The sequence below is a fragment of the Sardina pilchardus genome, chromosome 17, assembly GCF_963854185.1.
Source record: "Sardina pilchardus chromosome 17, fSarPil1.1, whole genome shotgun sequence".
NCBI lineage: Eukaryota > Metazoa > Chordata > Actinopteri > Clupeiformes > Clupeidae > Sardina > Sardina pilchardus.
Genome location: NC_085010.1, coordinates 15082100 through 15094293, shown reverse-complemented (window position 1 = coordinate 15094293; position 12194 = coordinate 15082100). Strand labels below are relative to the sequence as shown.

The window sequence follows — 12194 nt, the reverse complement described above, 5'->3', positions numbered from 1 at the left end:
TTCAAGCAGAATCTAACAAAAATTAAAGCGCCTCTACCTAACGGACATAAGATGTCCCTTTCTTCTACAAAATGAAATCTTTAGGATGCGAACATACTTTTTGACTGTTGATCTGTGTCCCTGTTTGTAGAAAGAGAAGGGTCAAGATCCATTTGATGTAAGAGAGCTAGTCTACTGCTTCCAACTACAATACAATGGTGATTCAACATCTACCTAATTCTATTGTTATACATATTATTTGGACATCCTAGAGTTATTGATTTTAAGCAAACTATCTTTTTTAAGCTTTAACAAAACCCTGACCAGACAAGTAAACTAACTGGATTAGCTGGAGAGCAGGTTGACTAGTGAATGCAATGGCGATAATACCTCCCATAAACACACTATTGTATACGCTATAAGTCCTCATCCTTGTCCTTGATCTACACTCTTTTTTTGATCCCTTACACAGAAATAACATTACAAACCACTTAGCTAGATGTTCTGTCAGAGCCCATTTCCACAATTATTTGGGTGCGTTCGTAAATTGGCACTCCGAGCACTCTTAATCGTTCGGAAATTCGGAATTATTGAGTGTTATTCAGAACTTCACAATCTTGGAGCGTCCAGAGTGTGTCCGATTGAATTTACGAACGCCCCGCCCCCTTAGAGGTGCTAGCCTGCCGGCAGGGTTTTGCTCATGCCTTCAGTGATATGTACAGTATTTATTTGTCTTCATCTCTACATCACATCACACCTGTGGTATGGAGTGGGTCACTGTGTTTGAATTTATAGAATGGGACTGATTTCAATATTTTCTATGTGCTTCGTAATTTAAAAAATCAAATGCAATGTCAGTTCATTTTGAAAAATGGCCTGTAAATATTGAAAAAAAGACAATTTCCTTTGTGTATGAACTGTTTGTTCTTTATACTAGCTTTGAACCAGATTTCAAGTGGCAAATAAATCTGTTTATTAAGTCAACAATGTTATGCACATCAGCTGTTTCTTTCATCACATCCTTGTTTACAGGTTTTGCAAGAAGGAAGTGTGTTACAGTAAGAAACCAGGCTTTCATTACAGTCTATTTACAACACTGACTTCAGGATCCACCAATCAGGTTATTCTTGAGCAGTAGATCTCAGGGTGGAATCGAGGGATCTGTGAATACACCAAACAAAAACAAAACACATGAATCCACTACTCAATTCATACAAAAAAATATATGTATAATTCAACCACTGTGATGTATGCAACAAGTTCTGAGTTTGTTGGCAAATCGTGTGGCAGGGTAGAGGGAGAGTCATTTAATTCAATATCGGTTAGTTTTGTTCCCCCCTACATTGCTGGTAGTTAGTTAATATCACATGATATTGGTAGCCAGAGGACTGTAGAATGTGATTAGCGTGCGTGTGTGTGTGTGTACATATATATATAGAATATAATTCTTCTTATTATTATTTTTTTTTAAATTTCACTGATAGTATATATTCCAGACATGGAAAGTCAGGGGATTTGATCATATTTTGGTCCAAATTATGGAATATCAGTGAGTTTGTTTGTAACACATTCAAAATATATTTAGCATTTAACAAAAACAATATTTTCCAGTTAATTTACATGTCTCCTGTGTTACTGTGACTGTTTTTGTCTGCTCAGCACAAAGACAAACTGTTTCAAACTAACTGTTCCTCTGTCCTAGCCTGGCGAGCCAAACTATACAGGGTGCGTCTAGATTTCTAGGCTACATCTGTCCATTAAAAGCCGTGGAAATGTTGCCCCCCGGTCTGTGAAAATCAGGGAAACGTCAAGAAATTTTACATTTCATTTAAGAGTGGGAACCCTAAACATAATGTCTCTCATCCAACAGTAACCATAATACTAGCCAAACACTATACAGACAGGGAAACGGTCACCATAAATGAGGATGCTTTTCATTTTTATGTAATTTGGCATCCAACCCTTCCATACTCCTTCCTTCCCCTTCACCACCTTAGCAATAGCTCTATGACAGGAACAAGACTCACCTGAAAGTCAGCTTCATAAATATGGAGGACCCCTATTCCTCATCATCAGGGGGGATTCCCAACTCCTCATCCGTCCACGCAGAGGTATCTGGCCATGGGAAGTGACCCTGCACGGAGGAAAAAAAGAGCAATCAAGTCTAATCAACCAACCTTTCATTATTCGATCTAGATGTAAAGCTTCATTCCCTAAGTTTGTCAATAACAAAAACATGCATTTTTGGTTAATGAAATGTAGGCATCAAGTACCTGTTGACAGGCAGCTGGACACAAAAAGTTAGGGATATCTATTCTGGCTTTCAGGTGAAATGTATGGGAAACGTATAAAGTTCAAACTACAGTTATTATATCATGAAAGTAGGACATTTAAGTAGAATAATGCAATGGCGATTTCCTCAAATACTTTATTGAAAACTGGCCAACAAATTTCACTGAGAGCCGAATATCCCTGACGTTTTATGAGTAGTGTGTGTACGAGATTGCAGATACATTTCCTTCTACAGGAAACGCATCATCTTCACATTATGGTAACAGCGAGAAGGCTGTTGAGACCTCCTGCAAGAACGTTTCCTTGTGCGAAAGGTTGTGATGCTTCTCAGGACAGACACTCACCAACACCGCGTCTGGGTCGTGCCAGCAGTGCCACAGAATCCAGAACCACATAGCGCTGGATAGGAGTTCCGACTGGAAAACTTGGTTCTTGGTCAGTTGAGGGGGCATCCTGTACTGGGGCTCAATGTGTGGCCCACCTCCTGCCCTGCAACCACAGATTTTCACAGGTGAAAGAGAGTCACATGCTAAAAATGCACTTGGTATAACTATCTGTTAGGCTTTAGCTACAATTTGCACTTCAGAAATATCTACTCTCCGATTATTATGGTTTACATCTAAAATGAGACAGAGAAACAAAGGTTGCCATTGAACAAACTAAAGCAGACAGTGGAGGGCTGACTAGCTGTGTTGTGGCATACTCAGCTGGCTGTAGCTGGCGAGCTAGCAAGGTTAGTGATGACCAGTAGCTAATATGAGTACAAATCCAAACAAGTAGCTGCTAATTATACAAGTTAACACTGTTATGAGCACTGACGCTTAAGTGACACAGTTAGTATAGTCCGTTTTTTTATATAACGTTATATACCGTTGCTGTTATATTCACCATAAGTTGCATGCTAACGTTAACTAGCAAGACACATGCTAGTTTCAGCTCATATTAAACAAACTAACGTTATCCTCACTAGGCATGGCTAGCAGTTACCTCCTGACGACTAGTCTCTGTGGCCCTCGTCGAATGAGCTGCATGCCACCGCGGAGGACACCAACAGTCCTCCCGAGAGAAGCCATGGTGAGTTTATTCTTCTTTCTGTTACAGTAGTGTAGCAGCGCAAAGGCGACCGACTACAAAATGTCACCTTCCCAACACAACATCGACAAACTAGCAGACCAAGCAACAATCTGCAAGCTCATTGGTTGATTTCTTCTTCGTCATAACTTCTACGGCGCAGGAGCGGCAGGAGGACGACCGCTGTTTCTACACCTGCTGTTCCGAAGTGCAACAGTTCAGGTAGACAGACACTCACGCACACACAAACTTGTATGCTTAGGCTTTCTAACGTGACTTTAAAGCAGCAGCAATATGGACAAGTGAGTTAGCTACGTAAAAGCCATTCGAAACCTTGCAAAACATCACCCAGACGGGCCAGACCCATACTGTCAATGCTAGAAACGTTTTGCCATGATAACTGTACTTTTGGCAATTTTTTTAGGCTACTCAGCAATACAATGCTGTGAGAGGTTTGATTTGTTTTTTTTTAGGTCTACCGTGTAGTAACCTTCGTACCCAAAACTGCATCCTGGATGGCACTAGCTGTCCTATAATTGCATTAGGCTACCAGTACTACCACCAAGATTAATCTGGAGATGATACCAAAACGAGTTGCCTGATAATGTTGGCATCCAATTTGTCAAATTATTGCATAGTTTTGTTTAAAAAAAATAATAAAGTAAAAAACCCTCCTAAGCCATAGAAATGCCATATCGTGTTGGAAATTGGTGTCCACAGTCCGACACTGGGGGGCAGTGTTACACAGTTTTCAAGGTTGACTTCAGCGAGCTTGATTTAACAGACCAGTAGGCCATGCCGCCATAGCATAGCTAATGCACAACAGTATGACCATGTGGCATAAAGGAAGAAAGTAGGAGCAAATATTTTTCTCACCCTGTCATCGCCATCTCAGCAGGGGTCCTACTTGTTTTTGAGTCCAGCATAGTCCTCAAGCTGGGCTGGGCTGTTGTCCCATTGCCATGTTTGTAATTCCCCTCTCCTTTCCAATACAAGTGAGGCTTTATTGATATCATCTGAGCTTTTCACTGTTATGAGGTCCTATTAAATGCCTGGCAAGAGTCCAAGCACTGTACCATCCACCTTTTTCACTTGGGTGAAAGCAATAACTAGCCCCATATGTGACACAGCCTATCATTTGTGTCATTACGACAAATAGACTGTATCCCCTATTCCTTTGGCTGGGGTCAAGACACGAGGAGCACTTTACCTCAAAAATAAATAAATAAATAAGTAAATAACACAAGGTAAAGAGGCCTTTGTCAAAACCACACCATCACTGATATTGTGTTTCCTGACACAACTTTGGCATGTTGTCTCCCTGTCTACATCACCAGGGGGCAATCCAGGTCCCGTATCTGAAGCAACACACACACACACACACACACACACACACACACACACACACACACACACACACACACACACACACATACACACGCACACACTCATGCACAGTGTCAGATATGTGCGCACATACACACACAACACACACACACACACTCATAGTGTCAAACGCACACACGCACACACACACACACACACACACACACACACACACACACACACACACGTATACACACACGGCAGTTCTGCCATTAAAAACATTCCCCTGGCAGCAATGATGAAGGACCATATGGGCCAAATTTTCCCCTTTGAAAATACATTGAAAGAATATGTGCGTACCGGGGGAAATACGCAGGGAAAAGAGGGCGACTCCAAGTCCCTGACATATTAAAGCAGTTTTAAAGGCAAATATTTTTATTAATCACTGTCGCGGGCATGGAGGTATGGGACCAAGTGTGTTAGGGGGAGACGGCGAGGGCTCCAGATGTGATGGTTCTCCGTGATTAATGGACGAAAGTCGTAACGTGCCGTGAGGTCATACCCTTGCCCTGCCGCCGCTCATGTTAACTTTCTCGAGATCATTCTCCGTTGCCCCAGTGCGGCATGATCTCTGCCAAAACTGCCGAACGTTCCCCCAGTCCAGCACTGGCCCCGAGCCACCGCGGTGCTGCTGCACAGTAGGACCACCGACCACCGCGTGCCGCTGACCTGGGGATCAGCCTGTGACACATATCGGAAGGAAAAACAAAACACCAGCACACAAAAGCTACAGTATGTAAAAGTGACACTGGGAGTTATTTAAGAGAGCAAAAAAAAAAAACCACCCAGTTGTTTTGGACTCTGCCCATGCGTGTCCACTTGACAGATGTGGCGTGCATAATGCCCGTGGAGCCTGGCCTACGCCCGCGCCTCGGACTGGCAGAGCCAGAGAATGCGGGGGAAGAACGGGACGGAGCGCGGTATCAAACAGCCAATTACACACTGAGCGAAGGACAGGCAACCTTCCCAAAACAAGCACCCCTCTCTATCTGCAAAGTAGGGAGTTCTGCTCCGATAACGGGAGAGAAACAAAATCAACAAACATCCGATATGATGATGGTTCTTAGCCCTCCTGGATCAGGGAAGGAAGAAAAAAAAAAGTTTCTGGGTACATTGCTGTGTCATGAACTTCGTGTTTTGACATCAAAACCTTTTTTCCCAGTCTTTGAGCCACTTGGACGCTGCTCAGAAGGCACAGGTCCGGTAATATCCTGTCAGTAAGATCAAACCCATGTTACGAGCGTGTTATTCCAACATCGCTCCGGAGTACATAAAAACCCACACACTTGTGCACTGTAAGTTTCCCTGTGACACTGACTTGACCTTGCCGTGTAGCCGTGCATACCCACATGCTGTTGCTGCTGCTGCTATCGAGTGCTCAGGAGACCTGTGGAATCTTCCCTACTGGGTTCCCACAGTGTGGATTTGCCCAGACTAACATCCCTGACGCGAGGGATAAACATGGGTGTGGCGCACAGGGATCCTCTCTCTCTTTCTCTCTCTCCCCTCTGTCTATCTTTCTCTTTCTCTCTCTCTCTGCATGCCTTTCTCACTCATTATTTCTCTCTCTCTGTCGCTTTCTCAGTCATTCTCTCTCTCTCTCTCTGTCCCTTTCTCTCTCTTTTTCTCTGTCTCTGTCTCACTTCTTTTTTTCTCTGTCTCGGTCTGCCCCTTTCTCACTTATTTTCTCTCTTTCTGTCTCTCTGTCCCTTTCTCACTCATTCTCTCTTCCTCTGTCTCTCTCTCTGCCCCTTCCTCACTCATTCCCTCTGTCTGTTCCCAGCTCTCTATCTCCTGCCCTCCTTATCTGGTGTTGTAATGGGGACATGGAGCTGCCCAGGATTGCTGTAATGCTTATCTTTCGTCTTGCTCCGCTTCAGCCCAACCTGTTGTGCGTATAATTTGATTTCGCTGTGCGGTAATCCTCCCGCTCCGAGAGTGGCTCCCCCACGGGACGCCCCTTCCAGCCAGCCCCGTGATTTAATGCAAGTGCTGCTTTTGATTAATTACTGCGTCCACATGCAGGCTTAGTGACTATGCCTCGATACATTGAAACGGAACACATAAAGCCTTATGCTGTGCGCCGTATAGAAGCAATGTGCATGTGTGCATGTATGTAAAAGTCATTGGGTATTATGGAACACTATGCTTATATGTGATGGGGAAACTCACACATGCTGATGTCAGTCAGTCAGTCATTTTGTGTGTCGGGGTCAGGCTAAGATTTATGTTTCCATTACATTGAAGCCATGAAGTCATGACATGAAGTCTATAGCACACACACACAGTGCCCACAGGAATATGGTTTTTAACACAAGACTTGGTGCCCACTCTTGAAATGACATCACACGCATAGCAGGAGTTGTTATCACTCACAGACATCAGCAACAGGAATGCGGCAACCCTTCCAAAGAATGTGCACGTTGGGAAACAAGACAGAGCTCCAGTTGTTATGCCTGCAAGAAAACGGTCTTCTTACTGCAGACGATGATGATGCCAAAATGATCCTAAGGTTCTTTAATGCAATAATTGAAGCCCGGATTCAAAGGACCTGGTCATACAGGCACGCCACCTATCAGGTTACATCCGCCCAAAAATACAGCGATCCATCAATGCTGCTGACAGCTTGCAGAAATCACTCATCACACTTGCTCCTAGAAAGGCTTAACGCACTGGTCTTGTCTGGGCCAAACACTCATCGCCTATCGGACCTGAGTTTATCAGATAGTGCAGGCTCAGTGCTCTGTAGGAAACCGCGCATATACTAGTGAACTCTGTTTATACCCTCGGTATTAACACAGAACTCTAAATGCAGCAAGAGTCAAAATCTTGAGCCCCAGGCCTATGGAAGGCTGTTTGCGCCTATACATTAAACACGTGTCTCTCGTGTGTGGAGAGCAAATCCCTCTAAAGGGTCCAGTGAGTTCTCGGTGACCTGGATGTGGTGCAGCGGACTCTGGTGTCTGGAGAGGGAGTGCTGCAGGGAGCGTTATCTGAAGTCGTCACTGCCACTGTATATGCTTGGCTGTGACAAACGGCATTTTCCATTTTTGCGCTCTGCGATTTGTGTTCATTATACTGTACGATACCTGAGGCATTTGGGACACAGTTAGGAAAAGAAAAAGAGAGAGAGAGAGAGAGAGAGAAAAAAACAACAGGTATTGAAACCAGAGGGTCTTCTAATTGCAATGGGTTCCAGGTGAGCCAGAGTTTGCAATCAATAAACTGAGAGTTTGTAGTTTATGTAACAAGTGTGTGTGTGTGTGTGTGTGTGGGTGGGTGTGTGTGTTGCATCTTGCAGCGGTTCTTCAAGAGGGGCTTCTGGTGAGGCTCTCCTGGCCCTTGCGAGATGGCTGATGTCATGAACTCGTGATTAAACAGTAGAATGTGAAGACGGGGCATAATAGTGGGCAGTGATGCGCGGGCTGATCCAAATCGAGCGGGCGACCGCGGTCACCCGCGGTCACCCGCGGTTATGGGTCAAGAAAAAATATTTTTAATGATATGCGGGTCATGTTTGGTCGGGTCGGTAAAAAAAATAAATTGTCATTTATATCGTACATAATTGTCTTTAGAAGAAAAAGACATAAGTTGCAGCATTCCCACTGAAACGCGATTCTATCCCCCACATTTTGTCACGAACATGTAGAAATGCACTTGTTGTTTCTGCGTAGACAGACCCTCGGCTACACTTGACATGCAGTTGTGTTCTGTTCTCAGAGCATATGCTTTCTCTGTCTATGATCTGCAGCTTTTATCTCGAACTGCTGGCCTCTACAGAAAGTGGCAGAATCGTCTACTGAGCAGCGAAGTTGCCGATGCAATGCGTGTTTCTCAAGTCTGATAATTTCCAGCAAGATCGAATGGTATTATGGAAAGAAAAATAAACTAAAAGTTTCCCAAATCAGGAAATATTTCTTAATTTAATGTCATCAAGGCATATAGCCTACAATTGGTATGAGTATGAGCATGCAATATGTGCGTCCTTGCGCAACTTATAGGCCTAGTGGCTCGTTGGAAAGCCCCACGTCTGCTCTTCCCCACGTCGTGCAATAAAGGTTTCATCTCGCTGCAATTTATAATCGCGGAGCAATGGACTTTTGGTCCATTGATGAAGACGTTAATAAAGAGTTTCTTAATAATATTCTATGCCTGCATTTCATGCTTGGGAGAGCTTCAAGGCATTCATGTGAGGAACGGCTGAAACAGAATTTGTATAGGAAAATCCTAGGCTAATTATGTTCAATGTTGAGTCAAACAGCCACATTTTTGGATGAATGCTGACACGGAACAAAAAAAAGGTAGACTAAATGCATGTTTCCCAAATTCTGAGCAATTATAGGCTATATATAATTAGGCAATATAGGCTATATTATTGTTTTACATGCATATGAGATACCAATTTTGCATAGCTCAATGACGCTACGACTAAGTTAGACTAGGCTACTTTTTACAATAAGCGGGTCGGGAAGCGGGTCGGGTCCTGTATTTCAATATTTTTTTTTTGCGGTCCGAGTTGCGGTCGGGTTAGTTGTAAACGGCGGGGCGGGGCGGGGCGTTCAGACACGTACCCGCGCATCACTGATAGTGGGAAAGAGAGCATGGGGAGGTTTTTTTTTTATTTTTTTATTTTTTTAAAAAACACATTTCAACGTAAAATAGATTCTGGGAAGAAACCAGACATCTTCTATTATGAGCCTCTGAATCTGCTAGTGATAATGTCTGCTCATGGTTATTTGCTAAAAACCTCTTTGTTGTTATTTATAAGGCTTTGATGTTGCACAGACATGATGACAAGTCTTAGAGAAGAGGTTTTCTTTATTTAAGGCAGTCATAAAATACAGTTGCCAATAACACATGTGTTCCTTGGATGTTGGACTGCAGTTTGGGCTCTCAGTCTTGGTCACTTGATCCATGAGGTCAGTGCTCCCACTGTACCACCGATTGCTGCCACTCCAGCCTTAGCTGCGACAGACAAGCCTGCTGCCCCTAGACCGCACAACACAAACCACATACACTTTTCATCTCCCATCTTAAAGCAACACTTAAAGAGTTTTTCGTACCTTAAAATGATCATTTCAGCGGTTCATCAACTCATAACAGGGTGAACGGCACTTCTGCATTCACTTTGCGGCCCTCCATCGGCTATAACCGCACTAACTTTACTAGATTGGATATATCTGTAGTTCGATGAAATAAGACATGAGAAACTACAAATTTGACTTGCATCGATGTCGCAATACATCATACTTTGATCAAATCATGCAATATACTCTTGTCGTGGACATCGTTTTTTGCTGGATAAACAAATATTGTGCGTGCGACAGCGGAAAAGTGCTTTAGTGTTGCTTTAATTTGCCATTCAAATTTTGTCAACTTTGTTGAGCTGTATCAGATAACTGAATCTCTTTCTTTCTGGGCTGGGGTGGGGGCAGTGAATGTGGTTGAATGCTGTATGTGGTCTTATTTGATAAATGTTGTCTTATTATCTTATTATTGTCTTATTATGTATTTCAGTTTGTTTGTTTGTTTTATGAAATATAAAACATAAACAATTGATAACAAACCATACATAACAGCCACAGTCTTTGGTTTAACATGTTGTTAAATCATATCAAAGTGTTAAATTGAACATTTGTTTAACGTTTTCCTGGTTCAAGTAATTCCTGATCCAATGTGATTGGTTAGGCTGGACTAATGATTTCAAAAGTTTGCGCAAAGTCTACACCCATTGCGATGCGAGGAATCCCAATTGTGAGAGACATTCACTTTGTGAATGAGTTTGGTTTACCATTATTTTACATCATGCCAGCGGCGGTGGAGCCAGCCGTTATGCCCGCTGAGGTGAAGCCTATGGCAGACAGAGCCGCTGGTGCCATGAACAGGGCTCCAACTGTTGGACAGCAGAAAATTACATTAAAACACACTAACGCTAACGACTCAAACTTTGTTCTCTCTTCATCTCTGGTACAAAAATAGAAGACAAATATGAGGGGAAATATGTGGAACAGAATCAGAAATAGGAGATTTGACGTATACCTGCTCCGATAGAGGCCTTGATCACAAACCCCACTGAAACAAAGCAAACGTTTCAGTCAGGACCACTTTGTCAAAGAAATAGCTTTTATTTACTATTTGCATAGTATTACATTTGGTGCTATGCGCCTTTCTGTGAGCCCCCTGGCCTTCCAAGTTCAAACATGGACAGCCTAAAGCAGTGAGAACAGCAAAGATAACCCCTATACAGAACAGAGCAATGAGGATCAGCCCCCCCCCCCCCCCCCCCCCCCCATGTTTTCTGGATTCCAGGAAGTGGCTCTGCCTTAACAGTCTTTGCTAACACTATGCTCCATTTTAGAGCTTTACAAATCTCATCTTTGACCCTGAATTGCCTATATAAGCCACACGCTTCCTGGAAAGCTTTTCGTGTTGGGTGTTACAGATGATGCATCCCATCTCTCTTGTATGCAGCTTCTCTCCTGCACCTCTAGTGAATGAGCATGCTAAAATGCTGAAGATGCTTAGTGTCGGAGTGAAAACAAAAGGAGCCAGATGTAACACAAGATGCTGTTGCTGATGCTGATGCACCACCAGAAATAAATGTGCTGCTGGCAGAAACAAGTGACGGGAAAACAAATTACTCACCACCGACCATTTTAGATTCTGCCATCAGATGAGAAATACTGCGCACTGCTTCTGAACACCAGGAACAGACTTCCTTTTGATTTCCTTTCTACAGAGTTCAATTCCGTTCTGAGCTTTGATTGAAGAGGTGGTTCTCTTCTTCTTTTTTATGGCGGTCAACCAGCTTTTTGATGCATAAACGCCACCGTCTGGGCTGGAGTGTGGATCAAGATGTTAACCCTTACACTCCCTGAAATTCTTTTTCATAAACCTTATCTTCAAAAAAGAAAATAAGCTGAAAAATAATCTGATCCTCTTTGCAATATGGTTATGGAATTTAGCGGACACTTTTGTCCAAAGCGACTTGCAAAATAAAAACAATAAAATAATTAAAAATTAACAGTAAGCAGTTTTAAAAATTTGGTAGGCCTAAGATTACACCAAGGAAAATATCAATAATGTCAATCAATGATCAATAATGAAAATAAACAATACCATCATTGTACAAACCATAACCAGAGCCCCTCTCTGCTCTGATAGCAACCATATGTCAGGTCAGATCACAATATGTCATGTCATAAGATATGCAGAGGTGTAGAGGCTTCAGAAAGTAAAAGCTCTGCGACGTTTTTGTTCCACCCATTCACTAAATCAGCTGATTCTAATTAGCAGGTAGAACAGCTAGCCTAATTAGTGAAATCACCTGTGCAGAGTGCATAGGCAGAACCAAAACATGGCAGGACATTTACTTTCTGAAGCTGATTATACTTCTCTGACCATATGTCACAATATGACGTAGATTCAATGTAATTTGGTTCTCTACAAGTTGTAAAATTAACCTT

The 12194-nt window shown here is 42.9% G+C and overlaps 1 protein-coding gene and 1 long non-coding RNA gene across 2 annotated transcripts; both read right to left on the bottom strand.

The window, feature by feature from the left end:
- Window positions 1-928: 928 nt before the first annotated feature.
- ndufb2 (NADH:ubiquinone oxidoreductase subunit B2) lies at window positions 929-3429 on the bottom strand. The gene is made up of 4 exons (XM_062517660.1): window positions 3259-3429; window positions 2616-2760; window positions 2007-2113; window positions 929-1140 (listed from the first exon to the last, which is right to left on the bottom strand). The coding sequence occupies exons 1-3, from the start codon at window positions 3342-3344 to the stop codon at window positions 2039-2041; spliced, it is 306 nt and encodes a 101-aa protein (XP_062373644.1). The 5' UTR covers window positions 3345-3429; the 3' UTR covers window positions 929-1140; window positions 2007-2038.
- Window positions 3430-10523: 7094 nt separating this feature from the next.
- Window positions 10524-11516, bottom strand: LOC134062401 (uncharacterized). The gene is made up of 3 exons (XR_009935454.1): window positions 11374-11516; window positions 10768-10800; window positions 10524-10621 (listed from the first exon to the last, which is right to left on the bottom strand). It is a non-coding gene; the product is annotated as an uncharacterized LOC134062401 (long non-coding RNA).
- Window positions 11517-12194: the final 678 nt, after the last annotated feature.

What these genes read in the sequence shown, in the direction of transcription:
- ndufb2 (XM_062517660.1), bottom strand. Translation starts at nt 3,344, where the DNA reads ATGGCTTCTCTCGGGAGGACTGTTGGTGTCCTCCGCGGTGGCATGCAG. An exon ending in CAGAGACTAGTCGTCAGGAG is followed by an intron (nt 2,761 to 3,258) that starts GTAACTGCTAGC and finishes CTGTGGTTGCAG; the next exon opens with GGCAGGAGGTGGGCCACACA. An exon ending in ACGACCCAGACGCGGTGTTG is followed by an intron (nt 2,114 to 2,615) that starts GTGAGTGTCTGT and finishes TCCTCCGTGCAG; the next exon opens with GGTCACTTCCCATGGCCAGA.